The following is a 16,512-nucleotide window of genomic DNA, read 5'->3' as shown; positions in this document are numbered from 1 at the left end:
TATTGACTATGTGATCAGTTCACAATATATACAAATATGTAATCATGATTTTGTACACCTGAAACTAATATAGTGTTATATGTCAATTATATCTCAAAAAAAAATTTATTTTAAGAATACAATCCAAAAAAAAAAAGAATACAGTCCCATATCATAGGCTCCAAAGAAAATGTACCTGATGTGATGATATTCAAACCCAAATGAAAGAAAACACTGAAATCTGATGTAGGGTATTTTGTGAAGTTACAGGACCCTTTTCTCGAATGTCTCTACCCAAAACCCTTAAGTTGTAGAGGAGAATGAGAAATGTGGGCTTACATTGACTGTGGTAGAAAGGAATGTGCTGCTGAGGCTCATGCAGGGTCTTTGAGGTCAGGTTGTTTATAAGGTCCTTCCCTTGTTTGCCAGCTGGGGTGGGTTGACCTCGTTAGCAGTATGACTGACAAGGAGAGAGATGGAGAAAAAATATCTTTTTTTATTTTTATTTTTTATTATTTATCTATTATTTTTATTTTTGGCTGTGTTGGGTCTTCGTTTCTGTGCGAGGGCTTTCTCCAGTTGCGGCAAGTGGGGGCCACTCTTCATCGTGGTGCGTGGGCCTCTCACTATCGCGGCCTCTCTTGTTGCGGAGCACAGGCTCCAGACGCTCAGGCTCAGTAGTTGTGGCTCACAGGCCCAGTTGCTCCGCGGCATGTGAGATCTTCCCAGACCAGGGCTCAAACCCATGTCCCCTGCGTTGGCAGGCAGATTCTCAACCACTGCGCCACCAGGGAAGCCCAAAAATATCTTGAAGAATTCACAACATACCAAAAATAAATGAATGAATGAATGAATAAAAAATGGAGGGGCCAGTAAGTCATAGGCTTTATGATGACAGGATAGTTTGCCTATTCTAATGGGTATAAGGCCAAAATCCAAAACACTTACACATACTCAAACAAAAGACAAGGCATTCCTCTGAGATTTTTTTTCTTTTTCCCTTTTTTTTTGTTATAACAGCTCTATTGAGATATAGTTCACATACCATATAATTCATCCATTTAAAGTATACATTCAGCAGTTTTTAATTTATTCAGCTTTGTGCAACCATCACCACATCAATTTTAGAACTTTTTTATCACCTCAAAGAGAAACCCCATGCTCTTTATCACCCCTCATTTGCCCTTCTTCTGCCCAGACCTAACTTATCTATCTTCTATCTCTATGGATTTGCCTATTCTCGGCATTTCATAAAAGTGGAATCATATAATTTGTATGATTACAAATTTTTTGACTGGTTTCTTTCACTTAGCACAATGTTTTCAGGGTTCATTCATATTGTAGCATATATCATTACTTCATTCTTTTTAAAATTTTTTTTTGGCTGCGTCTTGAGGATCTGTCACATTTTGTTTATTCATTCGTCAGCTGAGAAACATTTCGCTTGTTTTCACCTTTTGGCTGTTATGGATAACATTTCTGAAGATATTCATGTATAAGTTTTTAAGTGAACGTATGTTTTCATTTTTCTTGTATAAATCTAGGTAGAGAATTACTGGGTCAGATGGAAGTACCAGATTATGATTAGTATGTTGAACATCTTTTCATAAGCTTATTGGCCATTTGTATATCATCTTTGATGAAATGTCTGTTGAGATCCATTGCCCAGTTTTTAATTGGGTTATTTGTCTTTTTATTATTGAGTTGTAAGAATGTTCTGGAATTTGTTTTTGATGAGATATGGTGGTAGATGCCCACAAACAGTCTACTTTGACTACAGCTGCTCCTAACAATTCCCACTATATTCTTGAGCAGCTGAAAAAACTAAACAGTGATTATAAGCCATTAATATCCATTTCTCCAGCAGCTGAAAATACAGAAAGACAAGTCAGATATTACCCAGACAAATGGGAAGCAGTCAAGCATTATCTACTCACTCTATATCCTTAGGAAATAACAGAAATTGCTAGATCTACTCCTGTTAACAAAAAAGATCCACAGAGTACAGAACACAAAAATGGTACAGAATTTGTTAATCATCATTTAGAAACCTTACCATGAAAGGAATTAGAAAATGTAGATAAATTCTCTTCGAAATAATTAATCCAGGAAATAAAAGAACATGCTATATTATAACTGCAATCTCAAATGAAAGCATTCAAAGAAAATTGAATAAGAGGGAAAGAGAGCTGGGAGAAAGAAAGAAAGGAAGAATAAAATGATTATAGTGCTGAAAACTAAATTAGAAGTAGTTAGGAGTAGAATATGGAGGATAGGCTTGAGAAAAATCACCTACAAGTGCAATTGAAAAGAAGAAAAATCTGGAAGACAGACTATGAAGATTCATATGATTTTTCCAAAAACAAGAAAAAATGAAAGAGAAATTATAGGTAAATATATAATGGAAGAAAATTTACTAGAGTAAAGGAGAAAACCTGGATTTTGCAGATCAGAGTAGTTAACAGTTTATTTAACAATCCCCATTATTGAATATAGAGTTGTTTTTGGCTTTTTGTAATACGGAGCTGTTAGTCTTTGTCTTCATTCCGTATTTCTTTATGATATATTCTTAGAATTCAAATTGCTGAGACAGAGAATATAAACATTTTAAGGTTGCGTTGTCAAAACAGTGTTATAGGTAAAAGTGTCATCTCATTGTTTTAATTTACATTTATCTTATTACTTGTCAGAGCAAACATTTTTCTTCCATGTAACTTGTCTTTTGCCTCTGAGTTTTTAGTGCATGTTATGTGCCTTTTTCTTTTAAGTTTTCATATCTCCTTGTCACTTTTTTTTTAATAAGCAGATATTCATTTTTAATTAATTAATTAATTATTTGTTTATTTTTGGCTGTGTTGGGTCTTCATTTCTGTGCGAGGGCTTTCTCCAGTTGCAGCAAGCGGGGGCCACTCTTCATCGTGGTGCACGGGCCTCTCACTATCGTGACCTCTCTTGTTGCGGAGCACAGGCTCCAGATGCATAGGCTCAGTAGTTGTGGCTCACGGGCCTAGTTGCTCCGCGGCATGTGGGATCTTCCCAGACCAGGGCTTGAACCCGTGTCCCCTGCATCGGCAGGCGGATTCTCAACCACTGCGCCACCAGGGAAGCCCTCCTTGTCATTTTTATAGTACAAATTTTCCCGTTTATTTCTTTTCTTTTAGTTATAAGGTCATTTTATATCGATAGTTTGTGTTTTTATGTAATCATATTTGCTTTTTTGTTGTTATTGTTTGCTTAGAAAGTTCTTTCTCACTCAGTAATCAGTTACATGTCTATATTCCCTCCTAATACTTTATGGTTTCAGTGTTAACATTTAAGTAAGTAATTCACTTGGAGTTCATTTTGGTTTTTGGTATGGAGTGAGGATCTGATTTCACTCTTTTAAGAAGTAACCCATTTGCACAGCAAAGGAAACCATAAACAAAACAAAAAGACAACCCAGAGAATGGGAGAAAATATTTGCTAACGAAGTGACCGACAAGGGATTAATCTCCAAAATGTACAAACAGCTCAAGCAGCTCAATATCAAAAAATAAACAACCCAATCAAAAAATGGCCAGAAGATCTAAATAGACATTTCTCCAAAGAAGACATACAGATGGCCAAGAGGCACATGAAAAGATGCTCAACATCACTATTAGAGAAATGCATATCAAAACTATTTAGATATCACCTCACACCAGTCAGAATGGCAATCATCAAAAAATCTACAAACAATAAATGCTGGAGAGGGTGTGGAGAAAAGGGAAACCTCCTACACTGTTGGTGGGAATGTAAATTGGTACAACCATTATAGAGAACAGTATGGAGGTTTCTTAAAAAACTAAAAATAGAGCTACCATATGATCCAACAATCCCACTCCTGGTCATATATCTGGAGGAAACCATAATTCAAAAAGATATATGCACCCCAGTGTTCATTGTAGCACTATTTACAATAGCCAGGACATGGAAGCAACCTAAATGTCCATCAACAGAGGAATGGATAAAGATGTGGTATGTATATACAATGGAATATTACTCAGCCATAAAAAAAGAATGAAATAATGCCATTTGCAGCAACATGGATGGACCTAGAGATTGTCATACTAAGTGAAGTAAGTCAGACAGAGAAAGGTAAATATCATATGATATCATTTATATGTGAAATCTAAAAAAATGGTACAAATGAACTTATTTACAAAACAGAAATAGAGTCACAGAAGTAAAAAACAAACTTATGGTCACTGGGGGAAAAGGGGAGGGGAGAGATAAATTGGGAGATTGGGATTGACATATACAGACTACTATATATAAAATAGATAACTAATAAGGACATTTAGCACAGGGAACTCTACTCAGTACTCTGTAACGACCTATATGGGAAAAGAATCTAAAAAAGAGTGCATATCTGTACATGTATAACTGATTCACTTTGCTGTACGCGTGAAACTAACAGAACATTGCAAATCAACTACACTCCAATAAAAATTTAAAAAAAAAAGTAACCCATATTTGCAGTACTTTTTCTTGGTTACTTTTTCCTATTACTTGGTGACATTTCATTTTACATATTTTGAAAGTAGTTTTGTCTCTTTATTTTATTTAAAAGTTGACTGTGCTTTGATACAAAAAAGTTTTTTTGTCTCTGTTTTAGAATGAGGAGAGTTTATCTTCTGTTATTACTGACCTCAGCATAATAATGGAACCCACCGAATATTCAGAATTAAGTGAATTTGTGTCTAGGTAAGATATTTTCCTTTTTTTTTCTTAGGAATTTCTTTCAGTTTATAATTTTAAGTTTACCTGTTCTTTTTTCTTGATAAGTAAATATCAAAGTATCTCTGAAAGCATAACACCATTATTGTGGCTTATATTTAAGCCTATATTTTCTATGTCTCTCATTAACTCAATTAAAATTTATTTTACATTCACCATGTGCTAGGCATTAAAATAAAATGTAAGCAAAACCAGATATAATCCTTGATCCTCATGGAATTTATAGCCTAGTAGCGAAGTCAGATTAAATAATTGCAGAAATAAATCTAAAATTATGGTTGTGGCAAATGCTACAAATAAGCGTTGCACAGTACTGTTGAAGCATGTATCAGGAATTTGACTTTCAGGGAGAACATAGAATAATTTCCTGAAACTTGAGCTGATATCTGAAAAATGAGCAGGCATACACTAACAAAAGAGGTCCTAGATAGGATAGCTTATACCTAGGCACTGTGCTAGGGGGGGAACAGGAGGCCAGAGTGTCTGGGAGAGGGCAAGAGCAGGGGAGTATAGTATAAGATGAGGTTAGGAACGTATGTAAGGTCTACACTATGGATTTTGGTATAAGGAGTTTGACCATAGTCCTAAGACCAATGTGAAGCTATTGAAAGATTTTAAGCAGAGCCTAAGGAAGACAGAAGTGTGACATCCTGGAAAGAATTATTTTTGATGTTGCAGGGAGAAGGGATTTAAGGGGTGCAAAATTGGATACAGGAGGGTCAGTGACTAGCCTATAAAACAGTTCAGGGAAACAGAAGTTTGTAGTTTGGACTAGAATAATGGTGGTTGAGATAGAGGGCTGAATGGATTTGGGGGATATTTAGGAAGCACAATTGAATAGGCATGGTGTTGGTTAAATAAGAGGAGTCAGGAGTCACTGACAGGTGCTAACTCCTTGGTGATGGTGATTGCATTTGTTGAGATGGGAAAAGTTGGAAGAAGACCATGTCAGATGAGTTGGTGACTTCAGTTTGGACATGTTGAACTTAAGTGCCTTTGAAACACTGAAGTAAAAATAAGAAGTAGGAAGCTAAGAAGAGGTGTAGGTAGGAGATATAAACAATGGGGTTATCTGCCAGTGGGTGAAGTTAAAACTTTGAGCAAGAATGAGATTGCCTATGGAGAGAATATAGAGTGAAAATAGGAAAAGGACTGCCACTGAAGCTTAAGGAATTCTAAAATGTCCTGCTGAATAGAATTAAAGGATCATGCAAAGAAATTAGAAAACTGGGAGATGGGAGGAAAACCAGGAATGTGTTGTTGACCATTGACAATTGTATTGACAGTTTTTCTTTCACATCTTTAAAGCAATCCTTCCAGTGTTTACTGGAGTACATGGGTTGTGAAAAGAAGTCTGCTATATTGTTTTTGTGTGTGCATGCATTTTTTGGGCTGCTTTCAAATGTTTCTATTAATATTGTTTTTTGACAGTTTGTGCTCTTTCTAAGGTGTGTTTATGTGAAAATTCCCAACCACATCTTTTCAGATACTTTTTCTGTCCTGTTCTCTTTCTTCTTCTCCAACTCTGATTAGCCATATGTTAGAACATTTGATATATTGTCTCAGTGTTTGGATGCTCTGTTCTATTTCTTTCACTCTTTTTTTCTTTGCATTTCATTTTGGATAATTTCTATTACCCTATCTTAAAGTTCACAGATTCTTTCCTCAGCTGAAGTCCATTCTGCCAATGAGCCCATTGAAGAAATTCTTCATCTCTAATGTAATGTTTTTTTATTTCTAGTGTTTTCATTTGATTCTTAATTTTTCTCTCTCTGCTGAAATTCCCCATTTCTTCATGAATGTTATCTACCTTTTTTCACTAGATCTTTTAACTTATTAATCATAGTTATTTTTTTCTTTAATGTTTTATTATGGAAAATTTTAAATATAAGTTCCCCCACATCTGAAAATAGAGCATTCCTATGAAACCTTTTGTAAGCCAGAATGGTGTAAAGTGAAGAAGCAGTTACCTCAGGACACATTTTGCTAACAGATGTACAAAATAAATCAAGATACAGCACAAATGCTCACAGACACAGTTCAAAGCTATGGTGGCTTGATGCTGAGATGCTGAGTGTAGTTTCTGGGGAAGGAGCTTGGTGGTGCCACTTTCACTGCTCAGGGTGCATGTTGCCTTTGTGATGGCTCGCTCCAAAACAAACCCTGAATGTTATTTTCACTTTTTGCCTTTTTTCGTAAAAGTGAAAATTCTTCTATCAGATTTCTTTCAATTAGCAAAAAGAGGTAATAATGTAGGTCTTTGGTAAAAGTGAAGTGGTGTGAATCAAACTTTTGAAAAGTGGGGGGATACATGGATATGTAAAAATAATAGTATAATTAACCTGTAGCTACCCATTAGGCACCTTCAACAGTTATCTATTCTTACACATTTTAAACTTTCAATTTGGAAATAATTATAGACTCACAAGAAGTTGCAATAAAAACAATATACAAGGAGATTTCTATATACACTTCATCCAGCCTCTGAGAGTGATAACATCTTGCATAATTATAGTATACTATCAAAACCAGAAAATTGATATTAGTAAAATCCAGAGAGCTTTTGCAGATTTTACCAGTTTTGCAAGCACTTGTGTGTGTGTAACATTATAACATTATATATTAACATATATAATATATATTACCTTTTTAACCATTTTTAAATGTACAGTTCAGTGGTATTAAATACATTCGTAATGTTGTACAACCAACACTACCATCCATCTCCATGACTCTTTTCATCTTATAGAACTGAAAATCCATACCCATTAAACAATAGCTCCCCATTTCCTTCTTTGCCCAGCCCCACCATTCTTATTTCTGTCTCTGATTTTTAATCATAGTTATTTTATTTCATTTTAAATTTATTTGTTTGTTTATTTATTTATTTATTTTTGGCTGCGTTGGGTTTTCTTTGCTCCGCGCAGGCTTTGTTTAGTTGCGGCGAGGGGGGGCTACTCTTCGTTGCAGTGCGTGGGCTTCTCATTGCGGTGGCTTCTCCTGTTGCAGAGCACGGGCTCTAGGCGTGCGGGCTTCAGTAGTTGTGGCTCCCGGGCTCTAGAGCGCAGGCTCAGTAGTTGTGGCACACGGGCATAGTTGCTCCACGGCATGTGCGATCTTCCCGGAGCAGGGCTCGAACCCGCGTCCCCTGCATTGGCAGGCAGATTCTTAACCACTGCGCCACCAGGGAAGCCCAATCATAGTTATTTTAAAGCCCAAATCTGATATTACCAACATTTGAGTCATCTTTGAGTTCAGTTCTGGTGATTAGTCTACAATAGTTTGTTTTTTCTTGAATTTTTGTGTTCCATAATTTTTTATTGACTGATGGACATTGTCTGTGGAAAACAGTAGAGTCTGAAACAAATAGTATTTATGCCCAGAAATGGGTACATTTCTTTTATCAGGCTCTTAGTATGGGGTTTAATTCAGGGTAGTCAGCAGTTGAGCTGGGTTTGGGATTTTTGTTTCTTTCATTATTTTTAGGCACCAAAGGCTTCAAATTCTTCCAGCAGTGAATTCAAACTCAACTTAAAATTCAGTTCTTCCTTATGCTTAGAATAGGGTTTGGGGATCCGGAGGGTTTTCATCAGTGTTCCAGCTTCATTCTCAACTCTTAGTAGTCCCTGTATATCTGCATTTCAGAGGGGAATGTTTCTCCCTGCACTTGACACTCCCTCAGCAGCAGGTGTTGATGCTTGTTTCTTGGTGCTAGGCTCATGGTGGGAACAAAGGGAGATCTGTGTTCCATGGTCCATCCTTAGTATTGGGCAGGTCCTGTAGACCTGCACCTCAGGGGTTGAGAACACCAGTTTTCCTGCTCCTCCTCCCCAGTGCAGCCAAACTCGGCCTGGGTCTGGGGTTGATCTTGCGGGGAGAGAGTTCCTTGCCCCTCCCCCCACACCCCAGGGTTATGCTTGCCTTTGGTGTAGGATCATGCACCCAAAGGGTTTCATACCCCTCCCGTGCAACAGAGGGATTTAAGCTTCTGCCCCTTTTTCCAAAGCAATGGATCTTTCTCTTGGTAGCAGGAGTGTTTTCTGTCCCTCTCCCAGAGTCAAATGGGTTTGACTTTTACTCCTCCCTTGGAGGCAAGGGTTTTTTTTTTCTTGCACTGCTTTGCTGCTGCTTCTTTTAGCAGCTTAGGGTTTTTGCTTCCTCCAGAGAGAAGTTCTGGCTTCATTTTGTACCCCAGCAGCAGCTGATCACCTCTTTGTGCCTGTGCCACTGCCACTGAGGGGAGCTCTCTCTGGGCTCCTGCCATGATCTTTCTGGTGGAGTCCCTTTGTGTCTGAGGTTCCCATCTGTTCCAAAATGACATCCATCCCACATTTGTCCTTTAAGAATTTGTTGAAATTTTAGCTGATTTCTTGTTATCCACTTGTATGGTGGCTGCTTCCCTCCCCTATGTTTAAACAAGGGTGAATAGTTTGTGTCCTGTTTCTCCTTAGAGGGAGAAAAATTTTAATTTATTTGGTTGCCTTGTAACCTCAGGTCCTTGATGAGCTCAAGAAAGTTTATGATTTTATAGATTATTCAGATTTTCCATGATGTTAGGTTGAGAGTGGCCTTCTCTGCAGTTTTTTACATCTTAAGTAGAAGTGGAACTCTTTCTTGGTTTTCTCTGATTCTCATTCTGGAATTGGGGACATATTATTTTTTTATCTTCTGCATTCATCTTACCCTTTCTTTATATTTTCTATCTCTTCATATCTTTGTGCTTATTCCTGATTGTTCCTCAGATCTGTATTTCAGTTCAGTAATTATTTCTTCATTTTCTGACTAATCTGCTCTTTTAAAACAAATTTTTTTTTAATTTTTATTGGAGTATAGTTGATTTACAATGTTGTATTAGTTTCAGGTGTACAGCAAAGTTAATCAGTTATACATATACATATATCATCTCTTTATTTAGATTCTTTTCCCATATAGGCCATTACAGAGTATTGAGTAGGGTTCCATGTGCTATACAGTAGGTCCTAATTGGTTATCTATTTTATATATAGTAGTGTGTATATGTCAATTCCAGTCTCCCATAATCCGCTCTTAAACCCCTATCCATACTGAAGTATAGTTGATTTACAATGTTGTGCCAATCTGTGCTGTACAGCAGAGTGACTCAGTTATACACATATAGACATTCTTTTTGTATATTCTTTTCCATTATGATTTATCACAAGATACTGAATATAGTTCCTTGTCCTATCCATTAGGACCTTGCTTATCCATTCTTTTTTTTTTTTTTTTTTTATAAATTTATTTATTTATTTTTGCCTGTGTTGGATCTTCGTTTCTGTGCGAGGGCTTTCTCTAATTGTGGCAAGCGGGGGCCACTCTTCATCGCGGTGCGCGGGCCTCTCATTATCATGGCCTCTCTTGTTGCGGAGCACAGGCTCCAGACGTGCAGGCTCAGCAGTTGTGGCTCACAGGCCTAGTTGCTCCACGGCATGTGGGATCCTCCCGGACCAGGGCATGAACCCGTATCCTCTGCAATGGCAGGCAGATTCCCAACCGCTGCGCCACCAGGGAAGCCCCCTCCATTCTAAATATAATAGTTTGCATCTACCAACCCCAAACTCCCAGTCCATCCCTTTCCCTCTCCCCATTCCCCTTGGCAACCACAACTCTGTTCTCTATGTCTATGACTCTGTTTCTGTTTTGTAGATAGGTTCCTTTGTGCCATTTTTTAGATTCCACATATAAGTGATATCAAATGGTATTTGTCTTTCTCTTTCTTTTTTCTTTTAATTTTTTAATTTAATTTACTTTATTTTTTTATACAACAGGTTCTTAATAGTCATCAATTTTATACACATGAGTATATACATGTCAATCCCAATCTCCCAATTCATCACACCCACACCCCCACCACCCCGCCGCTTTCCCCGCTTGGTGTCCATATGTTTGTTCTCTACATCTGTGTCTCAATTTCTGCCCAGCAGAGCGGTTCATCTGTACCATTTTTCTAGGTTCCACATATATGCGTTAATATACGATATTTGTTTTTCTCTTTATGAACTTACTTCGCTCTGTATGACAGTCTCTAGATCCATCCACATCTCAACAAATGACCCAATTTTGTTCCTTTTTATGGCTGAGTACTATTCCATTGTATATATGTACCACATCTTCTTTATCCATTCATCTGTCGATGGGCATTTAGGTTGCTTCCATGACCTGGCTATTGTAAATAGTGCTGCAATGAACATTGGGGTGCATGTGTCTTTTTGAATTATGGTTTTCTCTGGGTATATGCCCAGTAGTGGGATTGCTGGATCATGTGGTAATTCTATTTTTAGCTTTTTAACTAACCTCCATACTATTCTCCATAGTGGCTGTATCAATTTACATTCCCAGCAACAGTGCAAGAGGGTTCCCTTTTCTCCACACCCTCTCCAGCATTTGTTGTTTGTAGATTCTGATGATGCCCATTCTAACTGGTGTGAGGTCATACCTCATTGTAGTTTTGATTTCCATTTCTCTAATAATTAGTGATGTTGAGCAGATTTTCATGTGCTTCTTGGCCATCTGTATGTCTTCTTTGGAGAAATGTCTATTTAGGTCTTATGCCCATTTTTGGATTGGGTTGTTTGTTTTTTTACTATTGAGCTGCATGAGCTGTTTATATATCTTGGAGATTAATCCTTTGTCTGTTGATTCGTTTGCAAATATTTTCTCCCATTCTGAGGGTTGTCTTTTCATCTTGTTTATGGTTTCCTTTGCTGTGCAAAAGCTTGGAAGTTTCATTAGGTCCCATTTGTTTATTCTTGTTTTTATTTCCATTACTCTAGGAGGTGGATCAAAGCAGATCTTGCTGTGAATTATGTCAAAGAGTGTTCTTCCTATGTTTTCCTCTAAGAGTTTTATAGTGTCCGGTCTTAGATTTAGGTCTCGAATCCATTTTGAGTTTATTTTTGTGTATGGTGTTAGGGAGTGTTCTAATTTCATTCTTTTACATGTAGCTGTCCAGTTTTCCCAGCACCACTTATTGAAGAGACTGTCTTTTCTCCATTGAATATCCTTGCCTCCTTTGTCATAGATTAGTTGACCATAGGTGCATGGGTTTATCTTTGGGCTTTCTATCTTGTTCCATTGATCTATGTTTCTTTTTTTCTGCCAGTTCCATATTGTCTTGATTACTGTAGCTTTATAATATAGTCTGAAGTCAGGGAGTCTATTCCTCCAGCTCCATTTTCTTCCCTCAAGACTGCTTTGGCTATTCGGGGTCTTTTGTGTCTCCATACAAATTTTAAGATTTTTTGTTCTAGTTCCAAAAAAATGCCATTGGTAGTTTGATAGGGATTGCATTGAATCTGTAGATTGCTTTGGGTAGTATAGTCATTTTCACAATATTTTTTTTTAAATTAATACATTACATTTCCTATTTAAAGTTTTCCATTTTTTTAAAAATTTTTATTTATTCATTCATTTATTTATGGCTGTGTTGGGTCTTCGTTTCTGTGGAAGGGCTTTCTCTAGTTGTGGCAAGCGGGGGCCACTCCTCAAAACGGTGCGTGGGCCTCCCACTATCGTGGCCTCTCTTATTGCAGAGCACAGGCTCCAGACACGCAGGCTCAGTAATTGTGGCTCACGGGCCCAGCTGCTCCGCGGCATGTGGGATCTTCCCAAACCAGGACCCGAACCCATGTCCCCTGCATTGGCAGGCAGATTCTCAACCACTGTGCCACCAGGGAAGCCCCCATTTTCACAATATTGATTCTTCCAATCCAAGAACATGGTATATCTCTCCATCTGTTTGTGTCATCTTTAATTTCTTTCATCAGTGTCTTATAGTTTTCTGCATACGGGTCTTTTGTCTCCCTAGGTAGGTTTATTCCTAGCTATTTTATTCTTTTTGTTACAATGGTAAATGGGAGTGTTTCCTTAATTTCTCTTTCATCATTAGTGTATAGGAATGCAAGAGATTTCTGTGCATTAATTTTGTATCCTGCAACTTTAGCAAATTCATTGATTAGCTCTAGTAATTTTCTGGTGGAATCTTTAGGATTCTCTATGTATAGTATCAAGTCATCTGCAAACAGTGACAGTTTTACTTCTTCTTTTCCAATCTGTATACCTTCTATTTCTTTTTCTTCTGTGATTGCCGTGGTAGGACTTCCAAAACTATGTTGAGTAATAGTGGCGAGGGTGGACATCCTTGTCTTGTTCCTGATCTTAGAGGAAATGTTTCTAGTTTTTCACCATTGAGAATGATGTTTCCTGTGGGTTTGTCATATATGGCCTTTATTATGTTGAGGTAGGTTCCCTCTATGCCCACCTTCTGGAGAGTTTTTATCATAAATGGGTGTTGAATTTTGTCAAAAGCTTTTTCTGCATCTATTGAGATGATCATATGGTTTTTATTCTTCACTTTGTTAATATGGTGTATCACATTGTTTGATTTGTGTATATTGAAGCATCCTTGCATCCCTGGAATAAATCCCACTTGATCATGGTGTATGATCCTTTTAATGTGTTGTTGGATTCTGTTTGCTAGTATTTTGTTGAGGATTTTTGCATCTGTATTCATCAGTGATATTGGTCTGTAATTTTTTTTTTTGTACTATCTTTGTCTGGTTTGGGTATCAGGGTGATGGTGGCCTCATAGAATGAGTTTGGGAGTGTTCCTTCCTCTGCAATTTTTTGGAAGAGTTTGAGAAGGATGGTTGTTAGCTCTTCTCTAAATGTTTGATAGAATTCACCTGTGAAGCCATCTGGTCCTGGACTTTTGTTTGTTGGAAGATTTTTAATCACAGTTTCAATTTCATTCCTTGTGATTGGTCTGTTCATATTTTCTATTTCTTCCTGTTTCAGTCATGGAAGGTTATACCTTTCTAAGAATTTGTCCATTTCTTCCAGGTTGTCCATTTTATTGGCATAGAGTTGCTTGTAGTAGTCTCTTAGGATGCTTTGTATTTCTGCGGTGTCTGTTGTAACTTGTCCCTTTTCATTTCTAATTTTATTGATTTGAGTCCTCTCCCTCTTTTTCTTGAGGGGTCTGGCTAATGGTTTATCAATTTTGTTTATCTTCTCAAAGAACCAGCTTTTAGTTTTATTGATCTTTGCTATTGTTTTCTTTGTTTATATTTCATTTATTTCTGCTCTGATCTTTATGATTTCTTTCCTTCTGCTAACTTTGGGTTTTGTTTGTTCTTCTTTCTCTAGTTCCTTTAGGCGTAAGGTTGAATTGTTTATTTGAGATTTTTCTTGTTTCTTGAGGTAGGCTTGTATAGCTATAAACTTCCGTCTTAGAACTGCTTTTACTGCATCCCATAGGTTTTGGACCGTCGTGTTTTCATTGTCATTTGTCTCTAGGTATTTTTTGATTTCCTCTTTGATTTCTTCAGTGATCTCTTGGTTATTTAGTAGCGTATTTATCCTCCACGTGTTTGTGTTTTTTATATTTTTTTCCCTGTAATTCATTTCTAATCTCATAGTGTTGTTATCAGAAAAGATGTTTGGTATGATTTCAATTTTCTTAAATTTACTGAAGCTTGATTTGTGACCCATGATGTGATCTATCCTGGAGAATGTTCCATGTGCCCTTGAGAAGAAAGTGTAATCTGCTGTTTTTGGATGGAATGTCCTGTAAATGTCAATTAAATCTATCTGGTGTACTGTGTCATTTAAAGCTTCTGTTTCCGTATTTATTTTCTTTTTGGTTGATCTGTCCATTGGTGTAAGTGAGGTGTTAAAGTCCCCCACTATTATTGTGTTACTGTTGATTTCCTCTTTTAGAGCTGTTAGCTGTTGCCTTATGTATTGAGGTGCTCCTATGTTGGGTGCATATATATTTATAATTGTTTTATCTTCTTCTTGGATTGATCCCTTGATCATTATGTAGTGTCCTTCCTTGTCTCCTGTAATATTCTTTATTTTAAAGTCTATTTTATCTGATATGAGTATTGCTACTGCAGCTTTATTTTGAGTTCAATTTGCATGGAATATCTTTTTCCATGCCCTCACTTTCAGCCTGAATGTGTTCATAGGTCTGAAGTAGGTCTCTTGTAGAGAGCATATATATGGGTCTTGTTTTTGTATCCATTCAGCAAGGCTGTGTCTTTTGGTTGGAGCATTTAATCCATTCACGTTTAAGGTAATTATCGATATGTATGTTCCTGTTACCATTTTCTTAATTGTTGTGGGTTTGTTTTTATAGGTCCTTTTCTTCTCTTGTGTTTCCCACTTAGAGAAGTTCCTTTAGCATTTGTTGTAGCGCTGGTTTGGTGGTGCTGAATTCTCTTAGCTTTTGTTTTTGTGTAAAGCTTTTGATTTCTCCATCAAATCTGAATGAGATCTTTGCCCGGTAGAGTAATCTTGGTTGTAGGTTCTTCCCTTTCATTACTATAAGTATATCATGCCACTCCTTTCTGGCTTGTAGAGTTTCTGCTGAGAAATCAGCTATTAACCTTATGAGAGTTCCCTTGTATGTTATGTGTCATTTTTCCCTTGCTGCTTTTAATAATTTTTCTTTGTCTTTAATTTTTGTCAGTTTGCTTACTATGTGTCTCGGCGTGTTTCTTCTTGGGTTTATCCTGTATGGGACTCTCTGCGCTTCCTGGACTTGGGTGGCTATTTCCTTTCCCATGTTAGGGAAGTTTTCGACTATAATCTCTTCAAATATTTTCTCTGGTTCCCTCTCTCTCTCTTCACCTTCTGGAACCCCTATAATGCGAATGTTGTTGTGTTTAAGGTTGTCCCAGAGGTCTCTTAGGCTGTCTTCATTTCTTTTCATTCTTTTCTCTTTAGTCTGTTCCGCAGCAGTGAATTCCACCATTCTGTCTTCCAGGTCACTTATCCGTTCTTCTGCCTCAATTATTCTGCTATTGATTTCTTCTAGTGTAGTTTTCATTTCAGTTATTGTACTGTTCATCTCTGTTTGTTTGTTCTTTAATTCTTCTAGGTCTTTGTTAAATATTTCTTGCATCTTGTCGATCTTTGCCTCCATTCTTTTTCCAAGGTCCTGGATCATCTTCATTATCATTATTCTGAATTATTTTTTTGGAAGGTTGCCTATCTCCACTTTATTTAGTTGTTTTTCTGGGGTTTTATCTTGTTCCTTCATCTGGGACATAGCCCTCTGTCTTTTCATCTTGTCTCTCTTTCTGTGAATGTGGTTTTTGTTCCACAGGCTGCAGCATTGTAATTCTTCTTGCTTCTGCTGTCTGCCCTCTGGTGGATGAGGCTATCTAAGAGGCTTATGTAAGTTTCCTGAAGGGAGGGACTGGTCTTGTCTTTCTCTTTCTGACTTACTTCACTTAGTATGATAATCTCTAGTTGCATCCATGTTGCTGCAAATGGCATTGTTTCATTCTTTTTTATGGCTGAGTAGTATTCCATTGTATATATGTACCACATCTTTTATTGATTCATCTGTTGATGGACATTAATTTGCTTCCATGTTTTGGCTCTTGTGAATAGTGCTGCTATGAACATAGGGGGGCATGTATCTTTTTGAATTATAGCTTTGTCTGGATATATTCCCAGGAGTGGGATTGCTGTATCTTATGGTAGTTCTATTTGTAGTTTTCTGAGGAACCTCCATACTGTTTTCCATAGTCACTGTACCAACTTCCATTCCCACCAACAGTGTAGGAGGGTTCCCTTTTCTCCACACCCTTGCCAGCATTTGTTATTTGTAGACTTTAATGATGGCTATTCTGAGTGGTGTGAGTTGGTACCTACCTAATTGTAGTTTTGTATTTCTCTAATAATTAGTGATGTTGAGCATATTTTCATGTGCCTCCTGGCCATCTGTATGTCTTCTTTGGAGAA

At 37.2% G+C, this 16,512-nt stretch overlaps 1 protein-coding gene across 2 annotated transcripts in view; it reads left to right on the top strand.

The window, feature by feature from the left end:
- CENPP (centromere protein P) overlaps positions 1-16,512 on the top strand; it is a 228,467-nt gene that overhangs the window by 36,677 nt on the left and 175,278 nt on the right. For both annotated transcript variants that reach the window (XM_068553294.1, XM_068553295.1), the window contains exon 4: positions 4,616-4,704. In XM_068553294.1, the coding sequence (XP_068409395.1) occupies positions 4,616-4,704 (89 nt within the window). The remainder of the gene's footprint in view (positions 1-4,615; positions 4,705-16,512) is intronic.

Source organism: Eschrichtius robustus, chromosome 10 (genome assembly GCF_028021215.1).
Source record: "Eschrichtius robustus isolate mEscRob2 chromosome 10, mEscRob2.pri, whole genome shotgun sequence".
Lineage (NCBI taxonomy): Eukaryota > Metazoa > Chordata > Mammalia > Artiodactyla > Eschrichtiidae > Eschrichtius > Eschrichtius robustus.
Note: the sequence above shows the minus strand (reverse complement) of the source record. Positions and strands in the feature narration are given on the sequence as shown.